This window comes from Amphiprion ocellaris, chromosome 17 (assembly GCF_022539595.1).
Source record: "Amphiprion ocellaris isolate individual 3 ecotype Okinawa chromosome 17, ASM2253959v1, whole genome shotgun sequence".
Taxonomy (NCBI): Eukaryota; Metazoa; Chordata; class Actinopteri; family Pomacentridae; genus Amphiprion; species Amphiprion ocellaris.
The window spans coordinates 23473887-23495383 of record NC_072782.1 but is presented as its reverse complement, the minus strand read 5'-3'; the positions used below and the strand labels follow the sequence as shown (position 1 = coordinate 23495383).

The following is a 21497-nucleotide window of genomic DNA, read 5'->3' as shown; positions in this document are numbered from 1 at the left end:
AAAGAACGAGCGATATCAAAGAACATTGCTGTAAGAATACACCATAGATGATAAGTACTGGAAGTGGAAGTAAGGAGGATGGGAGTCGAACAAGAGGAAGAACAGGAAGAAGAGAAGGGAAAATGAGGAGGAGTAGTAGAAGTAGGGGGAGGAGGAGTCTGTTTGTTGACATCGGACTAAAGCGAAAATCAGATGAGTGAAGACTAGGGATAATACATCAATTTCTCGCCGTCATCAATACACACATCCTTGGCGAAAGCTAAGGTAAAGCCGCGACTCCTGAGCTGTGCACTCTAACACTGCTGACTGATGTTTGTAACCTGCATTTCCACACATTTCTCTTCGCTAGCGCTAGCCCCTCTTGCTAAGTTGGCTAGCATCATAGCAGGGAAAGTCAACGTTAGCCACAAGCTAATTTAGACGTTGAAATGCACTTGTGACACCGTATCGACTACTTGCGGCTTAACCTATAATAGCAAGTGTTGCTCTTTGTTTTTTTGGCATGATGCGACCGAGTAGACTAATAGTTAATGTCTGTTTGCCAGTAGCTATTTAGCGTTAATGTTGTTAAAGTAAATTATTTAGTGTAGCTAGCTAGCTAGCTTGCTAACTTGGTACCAGTGTGCTGTGTCTTGCTCAGACTTCATTGCTGTGTGGTTAGCTAACAAACTAGTAGTACCAACCAAAATGCAGAGCAACAAGCTTCAGCTTAACAGCTGTGGTCATTAAGTACAATGTTACTTTGGTAAATTTATTTGTTTTTAATGTTGAAACAAGTTACTACAAAGTGGCCAACATTAGGTGCTAACAGTAGGCAGCCATAGGCACGACAGCTAGCTGGTCGGCAAAGGTGTGCAATACCTGCAAAAAGGTGCTCCGGAAAGCAAATATACTGTCATCAGCTTCTGATGATATTACGGTCGTTTGACAAAAGAATGTTAAATGTATGTTAAGTTATTTGACATGAAGAATATACTAAACTATATAAAGAGTTTATAGAGAAACGTTTACTTTGTTGTTCAATTAGTGTCTTTGATGTGACACTTAATTTTTGGTCTGTCATTTTTTAAATGGTTAAATCTGTTGCTGATGCAGTATCCTGCGCAAGACAGGTTTGGCCTCAAGAAAAGAACACTTTACATTTGATTTTTTACATACATATTTTTTACATGAAATGTTAATGTCGAGCAGCAGTCAATGCCAAGGATTGTTGAAAATTGTAGCAGATGTTATTACTTTTGTATTGTCTTATTACCTATTTATTACTGCTTAACATGTTCTATTTTCAGACATATTTATTACTCTAATCACCAGGACCATTCAGTGCTCACATTGGAAATATGAATAATTTAGCTTGGAATATCGAAGGAAAATGTGAAAAGAAATGATTCCTAACCCTTTACTTTGCTAACTGCACACCTCCTAAGGTTCCCTGCACTGCCCCATCTTTGATTTGAGCCAGAGAAGAAGAGGCTAACATGGCAGCCAAAGCAGGAGACAACCCTGACAGCCTCATGACTCTGGCTACAGTCTTCTGCCTGAGGAATCTCAGGAAGACAATGTGCTACCAGGGATTCAGGAACAAGCTCTGCCTCCGCTCAGACATCTTTCTTCCTAGTGAAATCTGTGACAAGTTGGTCAACACGTATGTAACATTTCTGAATTTTCGTTCTGTCAGAGTACTCCCCACTCATCCATACACACACCAATGTTTGTTACAATGTTTCAGATTCAGTGTCTTGAATGTTATGTTCTATGTCATGTTGTTCAACAGATATATGGAGTTGGTCCACACAGACAGTAACTTTGAACCAGAGGAGAGTTTCTTCCAACTATTTTCAGACCCTCGAAGCACCAGACTGACTAGGGTACAGCTGAGAGAAGACTTTGTACGTGACAGAGATCTGGAGGCCATCCGAAAACAGGTGAGATGCTGCGAGTTACTCAGACTACTTTTACAGAGTAAGCTGATGACATTTTTAGTTGAACTTTTTTTTTTACTTCACCTATGTGGAACATCTTAAATAGATCTAGACATGGAAATACCAGTTGTCATTAATTTTTATAGAAAATTAAAGTAAGTGCTATTTCTTTTGACAACTTAGTCATATTTTTTTTAGCTATAATCATCGTTTTGATATGGTTGTGATAACAGATGGAGAGGTAGACATAAAAACAATGTACTGATCCAAATGTTGTCCAGTAGCTTAATACAACACATACTAAAAACGGCACGCAATACAAAATTAATTCGTCACATCAAAACAAACAAAACATGCATGTCTTTTGACACACAGTGTTACCATTTTATAGCAATGTACCTACAGATATTGCCATGAAGTGAATATTAAAGGAAATCGTAGGAGCTTCAGTAAAAATCAACTGGACTTCTCTTGTGGTTTCTTGAAAACTTTTCACCTTCCATCCAAGGGCTTCTTCAGAGCTGAATAATGGAGAGTTACAGAATTTATAGTCCCTCCAGGTCACATGGCCACTGGCCCATTAAAAACACAGGACTCACATGCCTCCAGGTGTGAAAATACCAAGTTTCACCTGAGAGGTGAAACGTCTTCAAAAAACCACAAAAGAAGTCCAGTTGATTTTTACTGAAGCTCCTACTGTTACCGGGACCTGGATGACTGAGAATCTTCACAGACACACAATTAAAGGAAGATTAAAGGAAATGGTTTTTTGTTATTATGCAGTGAAGGTCCTTTTCTAAATATAAATTGCATAGTGCAAAAATCAGTGTATCATCTCTAATTAAATGGATACTGATTTGGAGCAATCTTGCATGAAAAAGAACCTGTGGCCTCTATCCCTACAGTTGATTTGAATAATTTGTTCACTAATGTAATAATTTACTTTGTGTGTTGTGCCAGGATCTGATTGAGCTCCACCTCACCTACTGCAACAGCCTGTCATCCCGCAGCTTGAAAACACTGACCTGCTTCCGTGAGACTTTGGTCTCTCTTTGTCTCTTTGGCTGCAACCACATCTTCTACAGGAAGGGCGGCGCCCCACTCGCCTGTAATGAAGACACAGAGGACGATGAAGAGGAGAGCCCTGCTTCTAGGCAAGCGTTGGAGATGGACTTTAATTTCCAGGGCTTTAACCGCCTCAGGTTGCTCAACCTGGGTGGACTACCTGATGAGATGGATGCTGAGACCCTCCTCAAACCCCTGAAGTCACTCACCTCACTAGACCTGTCTAATGTACAGTTGCTTGGAACAGCTTTTTTCACCCAGTGGAAAGACAGACTGGCTTCTCTAGTTCTCTACAATGTGGACCTGTCAGAGGAGTTGGTCAGTACAGTGGTGGAGCTGATTAATCTCAGGTAAGGTGGGACGGGATCAGGTTGTGTGTGAATTTATGATTTTTTTCTCTGAGAAAAGCACTGGCAATTGCCGAGGGATCACTTCCTCCCAGCACTTCACCAACAAAGCGCTGGAATGAAGTGCAAGGGTTTTGTTCCTATGACAACAATCAACAATATCTTGGCAACATATCATTGCTCTAACCGCAGCTGTGTGATAAGATATCATCTTCCCTAGCTGTGGTAATTTCTGTAAAATGTATTTTATAGCTCAGAATTGACAGAGAGCTTCCTATATTTTCTTGGTGACCATGGTGATGAGTCCCACTCATGATGACTTGCATGAGAAAGAACGAAAGTGATGACACCACTGCCTTTCTGAAAAGTTATGAGATTTTTCACAACAGCATACGCTTACAGCTCACTGGAAGTAATTGAAAAAAGACACTGCAACTTAAAAAAAACACAATGTGGACACAGCCTTAGTCATGCATCCACTTTACATAATAGCTGTCATTATGCATTCAACACATTCTGGTTTGTCAGTTCTTCTATATTGCTACCTAGTGTTTGCTGCTTTAAATATACACAATAAAGGACAGAATATTGCACCGATTTCATTAACATTTCACAGATACAGCATGCTCCTGCTGCTGGCAGTAGAAACCTCCATCCAAACATTACATTTACTAATTGTTGCAAAGCCTCACCTCTCTTGACTGTAAATACCATGAACAATGTTGAGTTACTGAAGTTGCAAGCAATCATTTAATTATAACCAGAGCCATATAGTGTGACGTACACTACCAGTCAAAAATTTGGACAGATCTTCACATTTAATGGCTTTTCTTTATTTTCATGACTATTTACATCGTAGATTCTCACTGAAGGCATCAAAACTATGAATGAACACATGGAATTATGTAGTAAACAAAAAAGTGTGAAATAAGTCAAGATATGTTTTATATTTTAGATTCTTCAAAATAGCCACCCTTTGCTTTGATTACTGCTTTGCACACTCTTGGCATTCTCTCCATCAGCTTCATGAAATAGTCACCTGAAATGGTTTTCCAACAGTCTTGAAGGAGTTCCCAGAGATGCTGAGCACTTGTTGGCCCTTTTGCCTTCACTCTGTGGTCCATCTCATCCCAAACATCTGGATTGGGTCTAGTTCAGATAACTGTCCTTCTCAGTCAAATAGTCCTTCCACAGCCTGGAGGTGTGTTTGGGGTCATAGTCCTGTTGAAAAATAAATGATGGTCCAACTAAACACAAACCGGATGGGATGGCATGTCGCTGCAGGATGCTTTGGTAAACATGCTGGTTCAGTGAGCCTTCAGTTTTGAATAAATCCCCAACAGTGTCACCAGCAAAGCTCCCCCACGCCATCACACCTCCTCCATGCTTCACGGTGGGAACCATGCATGTAGAGACCATTTGTTCACCTTTTCTGCGTCACACAAAGACACGGCAGGTGGAACCAAAGATCTCAAATTTGGACTCATCAGACCAAAGCACAGATTTCCACTGGTCTATTGTCCATTCCTTGTGTTTCTTGGCCCAGATACATCTCTTTTGCTTCTTGCTTTTCTTTAGTAGTGATTTCTTAGCAGCTTTTTGGCCTAAAAGGCCTGATTGGTGCAGTCTCCTCTGAACAGTTGATGTAGAGATGTGTCTGCTACTTCACACCTGTGAAGTGACAACCATTTAAGGTGACTACTTCATGAAGCTGATGGAGAGAATGCCAAGAGGGTGCAAAGCAGTAATCAAAGCAAATGGTGGCTATTTTGAAGAATCTAAAATATAAAAACATATTTTGAGTTATTTCACACTTTATTGCTCACTATGTAATTCCATATGTGATCATTCATAGTTTTGATGCCTTCAGTGAGAATCTGCAATGTAAATAGTCATGAAAATAAAGTAAAAACATTAAATGAGAAGGTGTGTCCAAACTTTTGACAGGTAGTGTACAAAATAAAAGTAGCAGACTTTGGTTTTGTGCTTTATGCAGTTGTATAGAATACATAAGTGTGTGATTAATTAGTCAGCCTATAAATCTGCTAACCAGGGTGCTGTGGGATGTAAACAATAACAATATTGTTTTTCTGTGTGAAATAAGAGTCTCTATATAAATATATATCTTCCAGTCCTTTAAAATTTTAGTAACACTCAGGTACAACAGTATGTGGCTTAAAAGTATGCTGTCAATATAAATACTAAGACTTGGTTAGTTAATGTAAGCATACATTGATGCACAAAATCTCTAGTTTGTGATGCACCCTTACTAAATACTTTGTAGTGACTGATGAACAAAGAAATAAATTCATAACTGCACACTATTTTGTACAGTGGTTCATGTGGTGAGTGGCTTTTACCAGCCTGCTTGTGCAGTTTCAGATAAAAGCTACTCACCGCATGAAGTAGCAACATTGGTGTACAGACATGGAGGCAAATGCACATAAATGTGTAAGAACACATGTTCATGTCATAGGTAATATAATCTGTTTATGTTACCCACAAGGAAATGTCTAAGGGGTGAATGCATTTTGCAGATATAGATTGACCATATTAGAATGTTTGTCAACCCTACTTAGCCACCACTTTTCCATGTACTGATCATGGTGTTATAAAGGATAGGTTTACAGTTTTTTAACATCTGTTCCAATAGAAGGCTTGTTCCTACTGTAAAGTCAGTATCAATATTTCTAGCATTTTTAACTGATTAAAATACATTCCCATGTATGTCCTAATATGTTGTGTGCTACATGTTGTGTAATATGTAGGTCCATTTACCTGCCCACTGATACCTTGAAAGGAAACTTATTCATAAAAGTCACTGCTTCTTTAGGCATCTTGACATCTCGCGGGAGAGCAGGCGGACCTCAAAGTTTAAGATGACCAGGAAGATTCTGACAGCCATCGTACAGCGTCTGATCAATCTGGTGTCTCTGGACATCTCAGGTCACGTTATGCTGGACAACTGCACAGTTCCACATTTTGAAGAAGCTATGGGGCGTCCAAGGTGGGTAACTGACCATGGAGTGTGAAATTAATCTATTTGCATTTACCCTCAGATGAATGATGATCTTATTAACAAGCCATATGTTTCTCCCTCTTTAGCACTGAACCATGTAAGAGCAGCATCTATCCTTTCCAGGAGCTGAAGAGGCCTCTGCAGTTTCTCGGCTTGTATGATACCACCCTCTGTAATGTGACACACATCCCTGCTTACAAGGTAATGGTTATTTTTTGTGACTAGGTTTGAACTCATGAATAGTGATTCTCCTTCACAACTGATCAAACCAAGTTGGACTGATCACATATGACTTGTTGTGTTGTGCTTTTGATGCTGTCATTCACCCGTTAGGATTTTTCAATTTGTGAATCTAGTGTCAATGTTACAGGTGTGAAATAGAGGGTAAATATTGAGTCGTCCATGTTTTATTTTTATTTCTCCAACAACATGTTTTGTGTTATCAAATACCTCAAGAATAAATACACTGATCAGGCACGTTATGACCACCTTCCTAATATTGTGTTGGTCCCACTTTTGCTGCCAAAACAGCCCTGACTTGTTGAGGCATGGACTCCACTAGACCCCTGAAGGTGTGCTGTGGTATCTGGCACCAAGATGTTAGCAGCAGATCCTTTAAGTCCTGGAAGTTGTGAAGTAGATCGGACCTGTTTGTCCAGCACATCACACAGATTGGATTAAGATCTGGGGAATTTGGACATCAAGTCAACACCTCAAACTTGTTGTTGTGCTCCTCAAACCATTTATGCACCATTTTTGCTTTGTGGCGTGGCGCATTATCCTGCTGAAAGAGGCCTTATGAGTTATGTTATATTAAGGTACATAGACAAAACTGTCTGGACCTGATAAAAAAGACCTGATGTTTTGTGTCGTAAGAGGTCTTATGTCAGCCATTTTGTTATCAGAAAACATTTCTTATTAGCATGTGGATTTTGTGTGCCCTGTCCTAAACATTAATGGCATGTGCCAGTCACATGTCTGTTTAAGATGAAGTGTACCACTTGTGGTTGTTTTTAGAGATGGTTATTGATATTTCGCACACTACAATTTTGTTGCCTGCTCTACAAAACTGTCATCATCTCTAGCACCAGCACTAACTGCAAAATAGTTAACGGACAGCCCCGCATTAAAACTCTGCATTGCTGGGTGAATTTTCAGGTGACTGGATCAAAAAATGAAGACCAGGTTCTGAATGCCATCGAAGCTTACACAGAGTTTCGTCCTGAGCTGGCCCACAGAGCCATCAATCAGCTGTTTGACATCGCCAGGATACAACACTGTAGCCAGCTGCTCCGGGCTTTGCAAGTACGAAGTGATTTCAGTGACCTTCGGTTATGTGCTATGAATCTGCATCCTGTTTCTTTATCTCAGTCATGTCTTGTAAACTTTCTGCCCTCGTTTCAGCTTGTCATAGCAGCACTAAAGTGCCATAAGTATGATAAGAGCATCCAGGTGACAGGCAGCGCTGCTCTGTTCTACCTGACCAACACAGAGTACCGCAGTGACCAGAGTGTGCGGTTACGCCGAGAGGTTATTCAAGTGGTGCTGAATGGAATGGAGCAGTACCAGGAGGTTACTGTAAGTGTACTCTGTGGCCTTATGTTATCAGATAGGTGTTTTTAATATACAATAACATTTTTATTAGGGATTGACTGATGTATTTTTACATATACTGATTATTAGTAATCAAGAAGACTGATAACAAGTGTTTTGAATGGATGTATATTTGTGGTAGAAAAGAAAAATCAGTGTTAAGAGGCTATTAGATGCTGCTGCAGCAGAACATTGCCCAAGACCACAAAGTGACTACAGATAGAGAGGCAGCCACATTTTAGCCAAAGCAGTGCACTTTTAAATTGATTTATTTTATCCAGAATTGTTTTTATAAAATCTTAATACCAATAATTGCAAAACCGCTGAATATTTGATCCCATAGTCAGCTGATCCCTATTTTTGATAACTGCATGTATTGTTTTGCTTTAACAAAACCAGTCGCACTTACATTTTCCACAAATGTGAGTGTTAGTGGCAACATATGTGTGACTATATGTGATTAAAACTGTGACTTGGTTGATGCCAGTTAGTCTATTCTCATGCAGTTGTTAACCAATTCTGGTATCAGCATCTGCACTGTAATTTTGGTTATGATGAAATTCTCACAGTGCACATGCAAAATAACAGTACTTCTGTCAATCAAACTTCAGTAGTTCTTTAGCACATTTTAAAATGGTTAATGCATGCCCATATCTGTGTTCTTTATTACTTAATTTATGGCCACAAAGCTTCTTGTTTAAATCCTAATTTTGATACATGTTTTATTGTTTCCTCAAGACAGAATCACTGTATGACTGCTTAATGTCAACATTTGAGAAACTTGGCATCTTCTCTAAAGGGGCAAATAGGGTTTTTTAGGAAAGATAGCTAAGACACAAAGTGGAAATGACCCATCTTCCCCAAGTCTTAAGCAGCCACAGCTGATGAGGGCAGTACACCTTTATCACCAGCTTTCCATAGAGAGTGCTTTAAATCTGTTTTATGGGTACTTTAAATTGCTATAAGACGTAAATTTTCTTTTTCACTTCTTTATTTTTCCCCACACATTCATACTCACTTTCCCACACGCCAAAAACAAGTGATCCATCTTCCCCTGCATGTTTCAAGCAGGTTAGAAGCACATTGTTGAGACTTTAGAATTGGTGTATTCATTTACAATATATTTATATGTATAGCCATCGGTGTGAGAAAACAGCTTCAGCTAAACAGACTGAATACATGTGTGGCTGCTTAGGAGGAGAGAGAGAGATGAGTGATTTCCCTGCATGCATCGCCATCATGGCTCCTTTTTGTTGTGGGCTGCCATTGGCCAGGAACTCATTGCAGGCCAGAACCTGATTCACCAACCACCTTCCCTGAACACTCCAGTTAACGTACACATATGGAATGCATTCCATCCTGAGAGAGAACAAAGACCAGCTATGTGATAAAGTATGACCACAGCTGTAACAAAAGGGTATCAAAAACTTTTGATTTGGTACAAAACAAGAGTTCTGGTATTGTATGTGTTCTAGGTACAGATCAATTGCCCACCTTAATGAAACACTAAATACTTGCTGTCAGTTATTTTATATAAAAGTGTAGATTCAAGATTTTTAGTTGCCATTTGTACACATAAACAGACAGTTTGGGCACCTAGGAATTGTTGTGCGGTGCTTTTTTGGAAGTGGCGTTGAAGAACAGACAACACAACTGTCAAAAATAGAATAAAAAAAAATACACTCTACAAAGTGATATAAAGGGTAAATTTAAAAAAAAAAAAATAAGAGAACCAGATGCTGCTGCTGAGGTACAAAAATGCTTCATTTGTGAATTATATAGTTACTTTATTAAAATAATTTAAGAATTAAAGTAATATCTATTATGTTTAGATGTATTAAACAAAAACATGTAATACTCCAAAATCTTGCACATGTGAGAATAATTTTACTATTCTGTATATAGCAACATGAGTACACTTTTTTGCATTTATATCTAAAGAAAGTATAGCACAATAAAATAAGTTTTTAATATCCTGTTTAATTAAAGGATGTCTTGTCTTAGGCCTTTTTGATATATCATGTTTAACTGGCGAACCTGTTTCTGTGTTTCCCTCTCCTTTCCCACACCAGGTCCAGAGGAACTGCTGCTTGACTTTGTGTAACTTCAGTATTCCAGAGGAGCTGGAGTTCCAGTACAGTCGAGTCAACCAGCTGCTGCTGAAAATCCTGGAGCCAGCCCGGCAGGATGAGTCTATCCAGAGAATCGCCGTTCACCTCTGTAATGCTTTGGTCTGCCAGGTGGACAACCATCACAAGGAAGCTGTGGGAAAGATGGGATTTGTCAAGGTCTCATTAACACGAGTGTTACTGTTTACCTTTCTCATATTCCTGACAGAGGTTCTTAAAAACTGTTGTTTGAAGTCATGTCATGTACTAAGAAAGTTATGAGAGACATGTTCTTTTGGCATTAGCTAATTAATGAAAGTTGCACACAATGGATCTTTCAATTTTCAGCTGAAAATACTGTACAGTTGGCTCATTTCATAATGACTGTCTACCACTCTAACCATAGCTGTCCATGTCCCCTTCATGAAGAAAAATCTCTATGCATCTGCTCTGTTAAGTGAATGGCGGATCAGAGCAGACTGTAATGACTGCTCCTTCCTAGTGCATTGTGGCCCTGTAGTCTGGCAACACACTGTGTTGGCAAGTCAAATCTGAAAGCACCTCATACTAGTGGGAATACCATTTAGAATAATAACTCCTATAAACTGAAGCACAGTGTCTTGCTGGTTTGTAAGGTTTGTAAGATTTTAATTTGTAGCAACATGGCCCTAGCCTTGATTTGATGTAGTGCTACTGTCTGTGATTATTCTTTCATCAATTCAAATTTCCTTTTTTTTCATTCTCAGACAATGCTGAATTTAATTCAGAAGAAGCTACAGGACAGAATGGTGAGTGTTGATTCTTTTCTTCTTTTTACTTTAAAAATGCATTGCTTTATTTCAGACATAAGTCTTGTGCATCAGTACTGTTGAGTATTAAGCAGCCCCCTTTTTTAACAGACCACAGCCCTGAGATTATTTTGAATAATAAGATGGTCGTTGTTTGAATGCAATATAATCCTTGTTCAGGTGTACTTGTTTGTCTACCTCTTCAAATCAAATGTTTGGTAATTGTTTCTGCACCAAATTATATGTGTATGTTTCCACCCAGTGTGACCAGGTGATGGAGTTTTCCTGGAGCGCTCTGTGGAACATCACTGATGAGACACCTGACAACTGTCAGATGTTCCTCAACTGTCGGGGCATGAGTCTCTTTCTGGAGTGTCTACAGGTGAATGCACGCTCAGCTATACTGTACCTGTTATATCTTGCCTGAAACCATTTGTTCCGTGTACCGTGTATCACATTTAGTATCACGCCTTTGGTATATGAAATGTGATTATAACATCATAGACGCATATCAGTAAAAAATGTTGTAGTGTGTACCAAATTGAATATCACACCTTTGGATTATTAGGGGAGTGATCTCTCAATATTTCTATTATGTAGTAAGATAACTCTGCTCTCTTTATGTGATCTTATTTCAGGAATTTCCAGACAAGCAGGAGCTTCACCGCAACATGTTGGGTCTGTTGGGAAATGTTGCTGAAGTCAAAGCTCTGAGGCCACAGCTGCTCACCCCACAGTTCATCACTGTATTCAGGTTAGTGAACAGAAACCAGCGGAAAGTAGAATCGTTCTGCAGTCTGACATCGCCTCCTCTTTAAGTGATTTCTGTAGGGATTGATTTTCCCAGACCAATTACTAGAGACCAATTCATCTACCTGAAACAACCATCATTTTAAACCAACATTGATATGGAGCCATGGCGAAGCAGTTTTGTCAGTGTTTTAAGAGTGGAGCAGAATGAAGTAAAAATGAACTACAATGTGGGGCAATTTTGAGAATACTTTGTAGATGAATTGGTTAATTAAAGGTGTCTTATCAAATTCAAGATCATTATTCAGCCAAAATGCTTCTCCTCCTCCTCCTCCTCCTCCTCCTTTTTCTATTGTTACTACTTCACCTTGGTGACCACAAGTATCACATTTCTGTTTTTTTGTATTATTCAACATCAAGATAAATAGGAAGAGGTTCACAAGGCTGAACAAGGAGATTTATAATTCTGACAAGTGCTAAAATCAGGAATTGGGTAAATTTGGTCCAAATCAGATACCTGATGTTCCCTCTCACTGTTTATTATAGTAACCTCCTGGATAGCAAGGCAGATGGCATTGAAGTGTCATACAATGCATGTGGCGTGCTTTCTCACATAATGTTTGACGGGCCAGAGGTTTGGTCGATGGAAGAGCCACGAAGAGACACAGTAATGGACAAAATGTGGGATGCGATCCAGAGTTGGGATGTCAGCTCACGGCGCAACATCAACTACAGGTGACTGATTGTTTACGTTGTCCTTCATAATAGCACAGCAGCATTTGTATATATGTGGTGTCCTTTAAAAAATACAAGTAGATTTTCGGTCAGGAATCATAGTTCATCAAACTGAGAAACACAAGAGGAACATCTACTGCTTTGTGTCTTGTTATCCAACAGTTACTTTTTATTCAGCAAATCCATGTTAATGTAAACTTGAAAAAGAAAAAAAGAAGTATAACCATGCTAGAGACAAAACTCAGTAACTCAGACACAGGGTTGAGTCGGGGTCTAGCTGTACAACCCCGCTGTTAGTGACCTTTCCTCTGTGCATTTTTAAATTGAGTTTTATCTCTCAGGTCATTTGAGCCCATCCTGCGACTGCTTCCCCAAAGCATTTCCCCTGTCAGTCAGCACTGGGCCACATGGGCTCTCTACAACCTGGTGTCAGTTTACCGTGAGTATCTAGAGGGTTTCCAACCAGACACCACATTCAGCCTTTACCACCTCCTCGGTGTTCTGATGTAGCAGTACTGGTCACCTGTTTGTCTGTTACAGGTAGCTTATGTTACACATGTGACAGCTGATAGACCAGAAGAATGTACTGGTACATAATTATGTACTTACTAGATTCCCAAGATACAGTTTGACATATTATAAATATTTCTTTCTTTTCTGCTGTGTTGTAGCTAGTGCTGGGATATGATGAAAAATTTTAATCGCGATTAGTCGCATTGTTATGTGTGAAATTAAATCGTTAATTTTAAAATAGTGTATTCTGCACTTTTATTTTTAAAGTACTACTATATAAACAAAAGTGCAGTCACATTTTTTTGCAAACACTTTAAACATAAAATGCTTTTTAACAGCAGTATTCCTTTTGCACAGTAGCACTTAAAACTTTTATTGTAAATCTCAACCTAAACATTAATGTAATCAAATCAAATAAAACCAAAGCTATTTGCCACAGCAAGGGCATTAAGGTTTTATCTGGTTTGTTATAGAAAAACAAGTAACCTTTAGAGTCCAGAGCCACAATCATAACATTGTAACAAGAACCTTCCCAGCAACAGCAAGTTAACATTTATAGATCTGTATTCTTATTTTTTTTCCGAACAGGTATCAGCAGAAACATTTTTCTTTTATCAGGGAGCAGCAGAAGCAGTCTATGTTCAGTAGCAGCTGTCCCTGTTAGATTGAGCTGAAATGGTCGAGACAAAAAAATACACAGCTGGGACTGACTGTGTAGAAGACTTTTTAGTCTGTGAAGTCCATGTTTGTCCTTTTTTTGGCCTTTTTAGGCTTTAATATGTAGGACAGTGGAAAGTGACAGGAAACATGGGGAGAAGAGCAAATGGCCATAGGACAGACTGGAACCCATGACGGCTGCGTCGGTGACTATAGTCCCGGTTTATATCGTCACACACAAACAAACCTTCCAGTGATGCAGGTTCAGACTCATAAATATCGTCATTTGTTGCGATCCTAAGAATGTTCCTCAGACTGACATCTTCCAGAAAACTAATCACAATGCAGTCTATACATAACTACTTTGCTGTGGCATTTGTTAGCTTGTCTTGTTTTAGTTTATATCTCCCACACGCTTTGTCCAACCAGTCGGCCGAAGCCTCCCTCCGCTGTTAATTTGGGTGAGACATGATGATGGCCATCCCAAGTACTGATCAACATTCAGCCCTCCTGTGACCCATGATTAGTCTGTCTGTGTATTCGGAGCCAGTGAGCAACAGACTTTCATAATAGTAGTAATAATAATAATAATAATAATAATAATAATAATAATAATAATAATAATAATAATAATAAACTGTGATAACGTGCTAAAATAATTGATGGTGTTAATTAATTAATGCGTTAACGTGCCCGGCCTTGTTGTAACATTACATAACATAACACTTTTTCTTTCACGCCAGGTTATTCTTTCAGTTAAACACACTGCCTTTCCTCACTGTCGTGCCTAAACAATGCCCAGTAATGCAAAGGAATAATAATGCTCATAATCTTTCTATTTGCATTTTTTTCGGTTTGCAGCGAGCAAGTATTGTCCTCTGTTGATAAAAGAAGGAGGAATAAGTCTTCTGGAGAAAGTCCTGGAGCTGGAAAGCTCACAGCCAGAGACTAAGGACATGGCCAGGTGAGACTAACAGCTCTGTATATATGCTGTATCTTGATGTGCTTTTAATACCAGTTAATTCTGGGAAGCTTCTGTTTTCCAAGATACATTCTACAGGTGAAAAAATAGTTTTGCTGATTTTATATACTTCTGTTTGCACTTAGTAGAAAGGATTATTAGTAACCTTATGACCAAATTAACCGTCATTTACTGCAGATGCAGCGGTCTGAATACATACAAAGTAATTAGGTCACTTTCACACCTGTAGCATTGTTCATTTGATCTGGGCAAAGAAAAAAGCAAACATTGTTTCCTTTTAGTTCTGGTCGCTTTTACGTTCATGCTACTGGTTTTCAAAGAACAGTGCCATGTGGACTGACAGGTCGTCCTACACCCTCATGGACATGTAGGAAAATCAAATTCAGGTGACTGACAACAATAATTCATAAATATACAGCCACTTTTTCAAATGAGTGGTAGTCCCAGCATTTTGGTTAGTGTGAGAATACTGAACAACACATAGAGCTATTAGTAGATGGGTGAGGTTTTCTGATACATCGCACTTGATATTATACGATTTGATGTGATGTGATGTGATATGATATGATGTGATTTTATTGTGGAAATTTGTCTTTGACTAAAGTGCTGCACACACAAGCAACTTCTCTAGCAAATCACAACCCCAAATTTCACACATGGGACATTACATACTGCACATTACACAGCCAGTGGTATATTGTGATAAGAACACAACTGAGCCATTACACAGCATACTTAATCAATGGAGGGACATAAAAACGCCCAACATTCTTCATTTTTCGACAATGAAATAACTGCAGTACAGACATGGAATTTACTGTTTAAAAAGTTCTTGGACAAAAGCTCATGTATAAATGTTGTTATTTTTCAGGAAAGTCATGGAGCAGTGTGAAAACTTCAAAGAAGACCCCATGGAAACAAATCATGGACAGGAGGTAAACTATGGACAAAGAGGTTGACACCGCAGGAGCCATTATTCCCAGCAAACATCGAGCAAACCAACCTAAGGCACCTCCTACAGTCATCACCACAAGGTTCAATTGTGTGCATTATTGTTATTCTTGTCATCCTTCTTATTTTGTAGAGCAGAACTGTGTCTCTGACCCTCTTCACAGCAGTTTGGACAAAAACTTAATATATGACACGTAGGAGTTAAAATGTGGTGCATGGTGTTTTGTTGTGAGGGTGCTTACTTTTGCTGCACTTAAACATCACTTCAGTTGGGACGGTGATGCGGGGCAGTGTGACTGTTATCGCTCAGTGTGCGCGCGTGTGTATGTGTGTGTCAAAGATTTATCAACAGAACAAAACAGTCGGAGTGACTCCTGGTTCTCAGTGGATGGAAAGGAAAGCCCTCCCCAGCTCACTACTGTTAACTGTGTAACATTGAACAAAAGGCGACAGGCCACGCAGTGTCCTGCAGCACCATCAGAGGTCTCAGCTCTCACTCTGCTCTCTCACACTTGTTCATGCTCATGGCGGCCACGGAGCTGTGGACACATGTACAGTGAATATTAGCCATTATGTGTGTAGGCTGCAGAGAAGCATCACACTGATGTTGACGGGAGAGAAGTCTTCCCAGATCATGTGGCACAATGGTGGACTTCTTTGTTATATATGTAAATATTCTCTGTGTGTCTCATCCTCTTTTACTGTATGTTTTATATTATAACTGTAAACACTCATGACTTTACCTGTATTTAAATTTGTTTAGGTTTCACTGATGTGTGATCAGTGCTAAGAAACTATTTACAGAATACCCAATCATTCACGTGTAGTCTAGCAGTCCTGAATTCTGTTCCTTAAAGGTCAGTTGGATGCAGTTCAACCTTGCTTCTGTTTCTAATTATCTGGGACGTGTTGATTCTTCTTACTGGAAGTAGAGGTGAGCTTTAATAATGAGGATGGTGAAGTCACCTAATGCACATACACTTTCTGGTCGAAAGAATGAAAGTGAGGCCTATAAAGAGAAAGTTTCCCAAGTTTGTTGTGGAGCAACTTGGTTGCCCTTGAGAGCTGACCACATCAAACACATTTGGTTGAAGTAGAGTGCTATCTGTGACACAGACCTTTTCATCCGAGGTGGATCTGAGGGCTCCACTTGTGGCTGAATGGAAGCAAAGCCAGGCTCATCATTTGGTAGAAAGACTGAAACCAGAACAATGAAGGCTATTAAATCAGAAGTTTGTTGCCCGTTTCCTGACAGATATGGCAATTTAATCTGCAATATTTTTTTTAAATCCTGCTTCAGCTCAATATTCAGTATGTAATGGGTCTGAAACATATGATAAAGCATTTCCACAATGAGATGCCATCAAAGTGTCACACAAGGAGGTCAGCGTGAATTTGTAAAACCACTAACACAATAGTAACAGTTTAAACCCCTACTCAATTGCACTATATAACATATATCCTAAATTGCAGTCTGTATGTTTTGCTAATTGCATTGTTTGAAATTGCAGTGGAAATTGATTCATTGTTCAGCCCATGACCTCTTCAGCTATACATATGGGTATTACATTCAAAGAGTGTTGCACTCCTAGAACATTGTCAGAGTCATGGTGAACAGTTTAACAGTTTACTTTTCACACTTGCATCCAGCCCTCACTGACACTGAGAATATCATAGATTGAGGACATGCTCCAAACTTTCCACAGCTACCACTGCAGGCACTAAAGGGGTAATACAACTTTTTTTCTTCACATGTGCAGAGATACTTCCTAAAACCTGAACACACAGGCCAATAGAAAGTTGGTGGAGTTCTCTCTTCAGGTGTCCGCAGGCTTTGTTTAGATGTGCACATAATTTTTGTTAGTACTTACTGATGGATTTTGGACAGTTGGATTACTGGTGTTATCACAAGTTGTCATCACAGTAGAGATTGTGCTCTCTTTTTTGGTGATTTAAAAAGAAGGAGGACAGGATTTCAGTGTTTAGCCCTGATGCTCACCAGTGCTTCCAGTGGTCACGTGTGATTCCAGATAATCAAAGGGGCAAGGTTGAATAAAACAATTATCCTTTAACACCTGATGGCCCATGATATTTACTGGGTTGGTCAGCTTGCTGCTAAAGTAACTGCTTCATTCAAATCAAACACTTTTCTTTTGAGAAGCTAACGGGAGACGAATAAAACAGTGCGTGCACATGTGTGTTTTAACATTGAAAGTGGGATGATCCATTCATTAAATAACATCACACTCCCTCAAAAAAGGGAGTGAAGGTGGGGTGACGGGCCACCCAAGACTGTGAATACAGAAGAATCCAGTTTTAAGAACACTTCTACTCATCAGGAATTCAATTTATTCATGAGTTATCACAGCTCTCCCCCTCACCATGTACAAGAACCAAAGGCTGATTTTTATTTTTTTTGCTCTGTATGCTGTTGTGTCTTTAAAGCTGCCCTGTGGATTTTCCTCACATTTCTCACCAAAACATCTTGTTTGTATCTCTTGAGGTTTAACAAACCTGTTGAATGCATTTCCACATAAATATTTTAAAAGCTGATTTTTTTTTCTTTTAAAGATCTTGCAACCCACACATATTTGCTAGCTCACTGTCACCTTGCTGTGCCTGCTGAACTATCTGCAAATATTTAATGCTACGCCTAGTGCTCCTGTATGTGAGCTCAGGTTATAAACTGAACAGGGACCCAGTATTTGCAGCATTGCTCCATGGCCCTAGTCGTGGTTGCAAAGTCCACAGGGTGTCTTTAAGATGACTCCACCATGTTCCTTCACTGGCATTTTCCGAGATCATTGAAGAAAATTCCTTTGTTAGCAGCATTCCCAATCTCTGTCCCACTTTAGAAAGAGTATTCATGTTTATTAAAGGCAGTGTCTCACATTCAGAACTTATCAGTGTCCTGCAGATCTCAACAGTAGACGTCTGGATCGAGAACAGTTGCTTTTTCCATAGTGAGGAGAGTATTTCCTAAGGTATGAACATGAACAGCATTTTACGGTCTTCACTACCTTGTTTTAACGTTTTACTTAAAACTCTCTTTCTTATTTTAGTTTACTTTGAAGGTACGACAGAAACATTTGATTTCTATTGATTATTATTTGACGTACAAAAAGGTATGACCAGCAGATCTGGGGATATTACTATATGCTGTGATCAGAGTTGCTTTTATAGCCGTCCAATTTATTTCAACCTGGCGCATTTCCAAATAGTGTGTCCATTGTGTCTCTATAGGTCTTGGTGACTTTGTGTCTCCTCTGTTGTAAAGATTCAGAGAAACATCGTATATTCCACCATAAATTGCAAGTTTTGTGCAACTTTCCAAACATTTTTACATGTATCATTGCAAAAATTTGTTTGCTGTTTCCAAGTAAACACTGAAATTTTTAGTGTGGAGCAGACATTTAGCTAATCTGTGCAACTTGCTGGCAGACATATTCATCCATGAACACTGGGTTGAAATAAACTGGAATTATTCTCTAACTGGTGTCCACAGACAAACCCTAACCCTACAGAGCTTAGACTCAACAGTCATAAATAGATTCTTGGTATAATAAATCAGTTATGGCTGGGTTTTCATTTAATTTTCGTCATGTTATCGTATTAACAGACAGAAAAATGGAAAAACCTTGGAATATTTCAAGCTGTTGTAAAATGTATATACATTTCTAATTTAAAATAGAGATGAATACCTCTGATGAAAAAGACTGATTTAATGTTTTACTATGTTAGGTAGGGCTGAAATAAACGGTGCTTTTCATTATTGATTCATATATTATTACATATTTTGATAGATTGTATCTAAAGATGGACAACACAGCAGCTTTTCCAAAATGAAACCTAAACATCTTGGAAAATGGGAACAGCAGACTCTGTGGTAGTAGTGACACTGGGGGGTGCTGATGTTGTCCTGCCTCCTGCCTGGCTCACGTACAACCAGGGGAAGAACACAGGGTAGAACCACACCTTGCTGGAGGGAATATATATCTCATCTGGCCAGGGACTTCTCAGGATGCCCCATTGGAACTGGAGAACATTACTGGGAGAGGGACTTTTAGGAGGCCCTGTTCAGAGTGCTGCCATCACGGCTCGACCCAGGATAAGAGGAAAATGTCTTTCCACCCTGGTCATTACTGGACTGAATATGCAAATAGAGTCAGCGGTGTACGATGGGAGTCCCTATTTCTACAGTATTTTGACCTCACTGTTGTAGGTATGAGGTGGTGTTGTCCATCTTTATATACAGTTTATGATTGTTTCATTTTGTTCATCGTTAAGTGTCAGAAATGACCTCAAACCAAGGTGATGTGTTAACATTTTGTAGAACAGTCCAAAGTACAAACTGTCGCTGTGTACAATTTAGCAAACCAGAGGGTAATAAGCCAGATTAATGATGATTAAATAACTAGTGATCAAAGTTGCTACAAATTAAATTTTCTCTCAGTGAACGCCTGAGCACCGTTTCTTTAGGTCTGTCTTTAAATATGTCAGTGGTCTGTTCTCATGTTGGTTTATTCTCAGAACATTACACTGTTAACAATGTGATTTAGTTTCACATTAAATAATAACATGACTGTGGTTAAAGGGTTTAATGTCTACCTTTACCTGCTGTAATGAATGCAGTGCTTATTTTAACTACAGAATTTGGACGGTGGTTTGGAGCACAAAGCTTTTCACCCACATCAGTTTCATTCCTGATTCAGGGATTCCCAGGTCCTTACACGTCAGGCCAGTGAAGGAACACACATCAGCGGCCATACTGTTTCTCCCTCCCTGTAAAGTGTGTTGGTTTAGATGAACCAGGCCAGACGTATTGCACAGCAGTTTCTGCAGTGTGGTACCACAGTGTGTGGAGCTTGAGCTGGTTCAGGATCTGCTGTGGCACACTGTGTCTCCTCCATGAATAAATTGATAAGCGATGCCTAACTCATGTTTGTAAGCTACTTCATATCAGTTGTGTTGGTTTTACCCACTGACTTGATGTCCTGGTTCTCATGTACAGTTTTTCTTTGTGTGATTTCTGGGATCTGATTGGTACAGGTCTGTTTCTGTTGCTTTTCACGATGGAAATGAATGTTTCCATCAGTGTAGACAGTGGTGTGAGATGACAAACTTTATTAGACATTCGTTCAATTTCTCCATCTGGAGTTCAAATGTGTGCATATATAATATGAAGAGGAGAATTAACCAGGATTTTGCATATGATCAAACTAAATCTGTTGTGAGTTTTTACTTCTTAAGAATTGCACAGTGTTTGATTAAAAGTCCTCTCTAGAGAAAGTAGATGATCCGTTGGACATTTTCAATCACCTGTTCTATCTGATTTGAAAACATTGGATGTTTCAGTTTGTGCTTTCCGGGAAGACATTATGTGTAGAGCTGAGAAGAAAACATTAGTCTTTGGGGTTGACTGTTCTTGATTATTTATGAAGATGTGTGTACTGAAAATAGGAGAAAAAAAAAGTTCCGTTGAATTACTGCTAACGGAGAACTGCTGTGTCACAAATTTTCAAATTTCATATTTTAATTTCACAACGTTTCTCGAGTCTGTCGATACTCTGTTGTTGATTTCTTTTGTAAGAGCTGATAAGTTTAATCCAAAATGGAGTGAAGAACATTGGATCCAAACAGTAGGAAGTTCCACTTTTTCTTGATCTCTATAGTTCCAGGACATTAGTGTAAAAATATGAGTAAGCAATAAAGATGGAGTGGTTAAAAACACTGGTATCTTGTGGTTTGTTTCTTTTTTTAACTACAGGCTCTGAGTCATTAATGAACTTGTGGGATAAAAACACCAATGACAGGGGGAATATTTCTATGGAGGATTTGGAAGAACGTCTCCTCTGTACTTTTCAGTGTCTGTTGTGCTGCATTTTTACATACATTAAACTTCTAAGGCTATTTTCCACTGAGGTTTGCCTCTGAGGATGCATATATTGGTTGGTCGAACTTTAGCAGCCCACACACACACACACACACACACACACACACACACACACACACACACACACACACACGAGCTGCAGCATCTGTGCACAAGAGTGAACTATACCTACAT

At 39.2% G+C, this 21497-nt stretch overlaps 1 protein-coding gene across 1 annotated transcript; it reads left to right on the top strand.

Moving 5' to 3' along the window:
- Positions 1–122: 122 nt before the first annotated feature.
- zer1 (zyg-11 related, cell cycle regulator) lies at positions 123–21163 on the top strand. The gene is made up of 16 exons (XM_023276793.3): positions 123–264; positions 1428–1645; positions 1775–1925; positions 2883–3337; positions 6168–6341; positions 6440–6554; positions 7512–7658; positions 7758–7931; positions 10019–10234; positions 10801–10842; positions 11105–11224; positions 11481–11596; positions 12139–12327; positions 12669–12766; positions 14359–14461; positions 15351–21163. The coding sequence occupies exons 2-16, from the start codon at positions 1479–1481 to the stop codon at positions 15436–15438; spliced, it is 2355 nt and encodes a 784-aa protein (XP_023132561.1). The 5' UTR covers positions 123–264; positions 1428–1478; the 3' UTR covers positions 15439–21163.
- Positions 21164–21497: the final 334 nt, after the last annotated feature.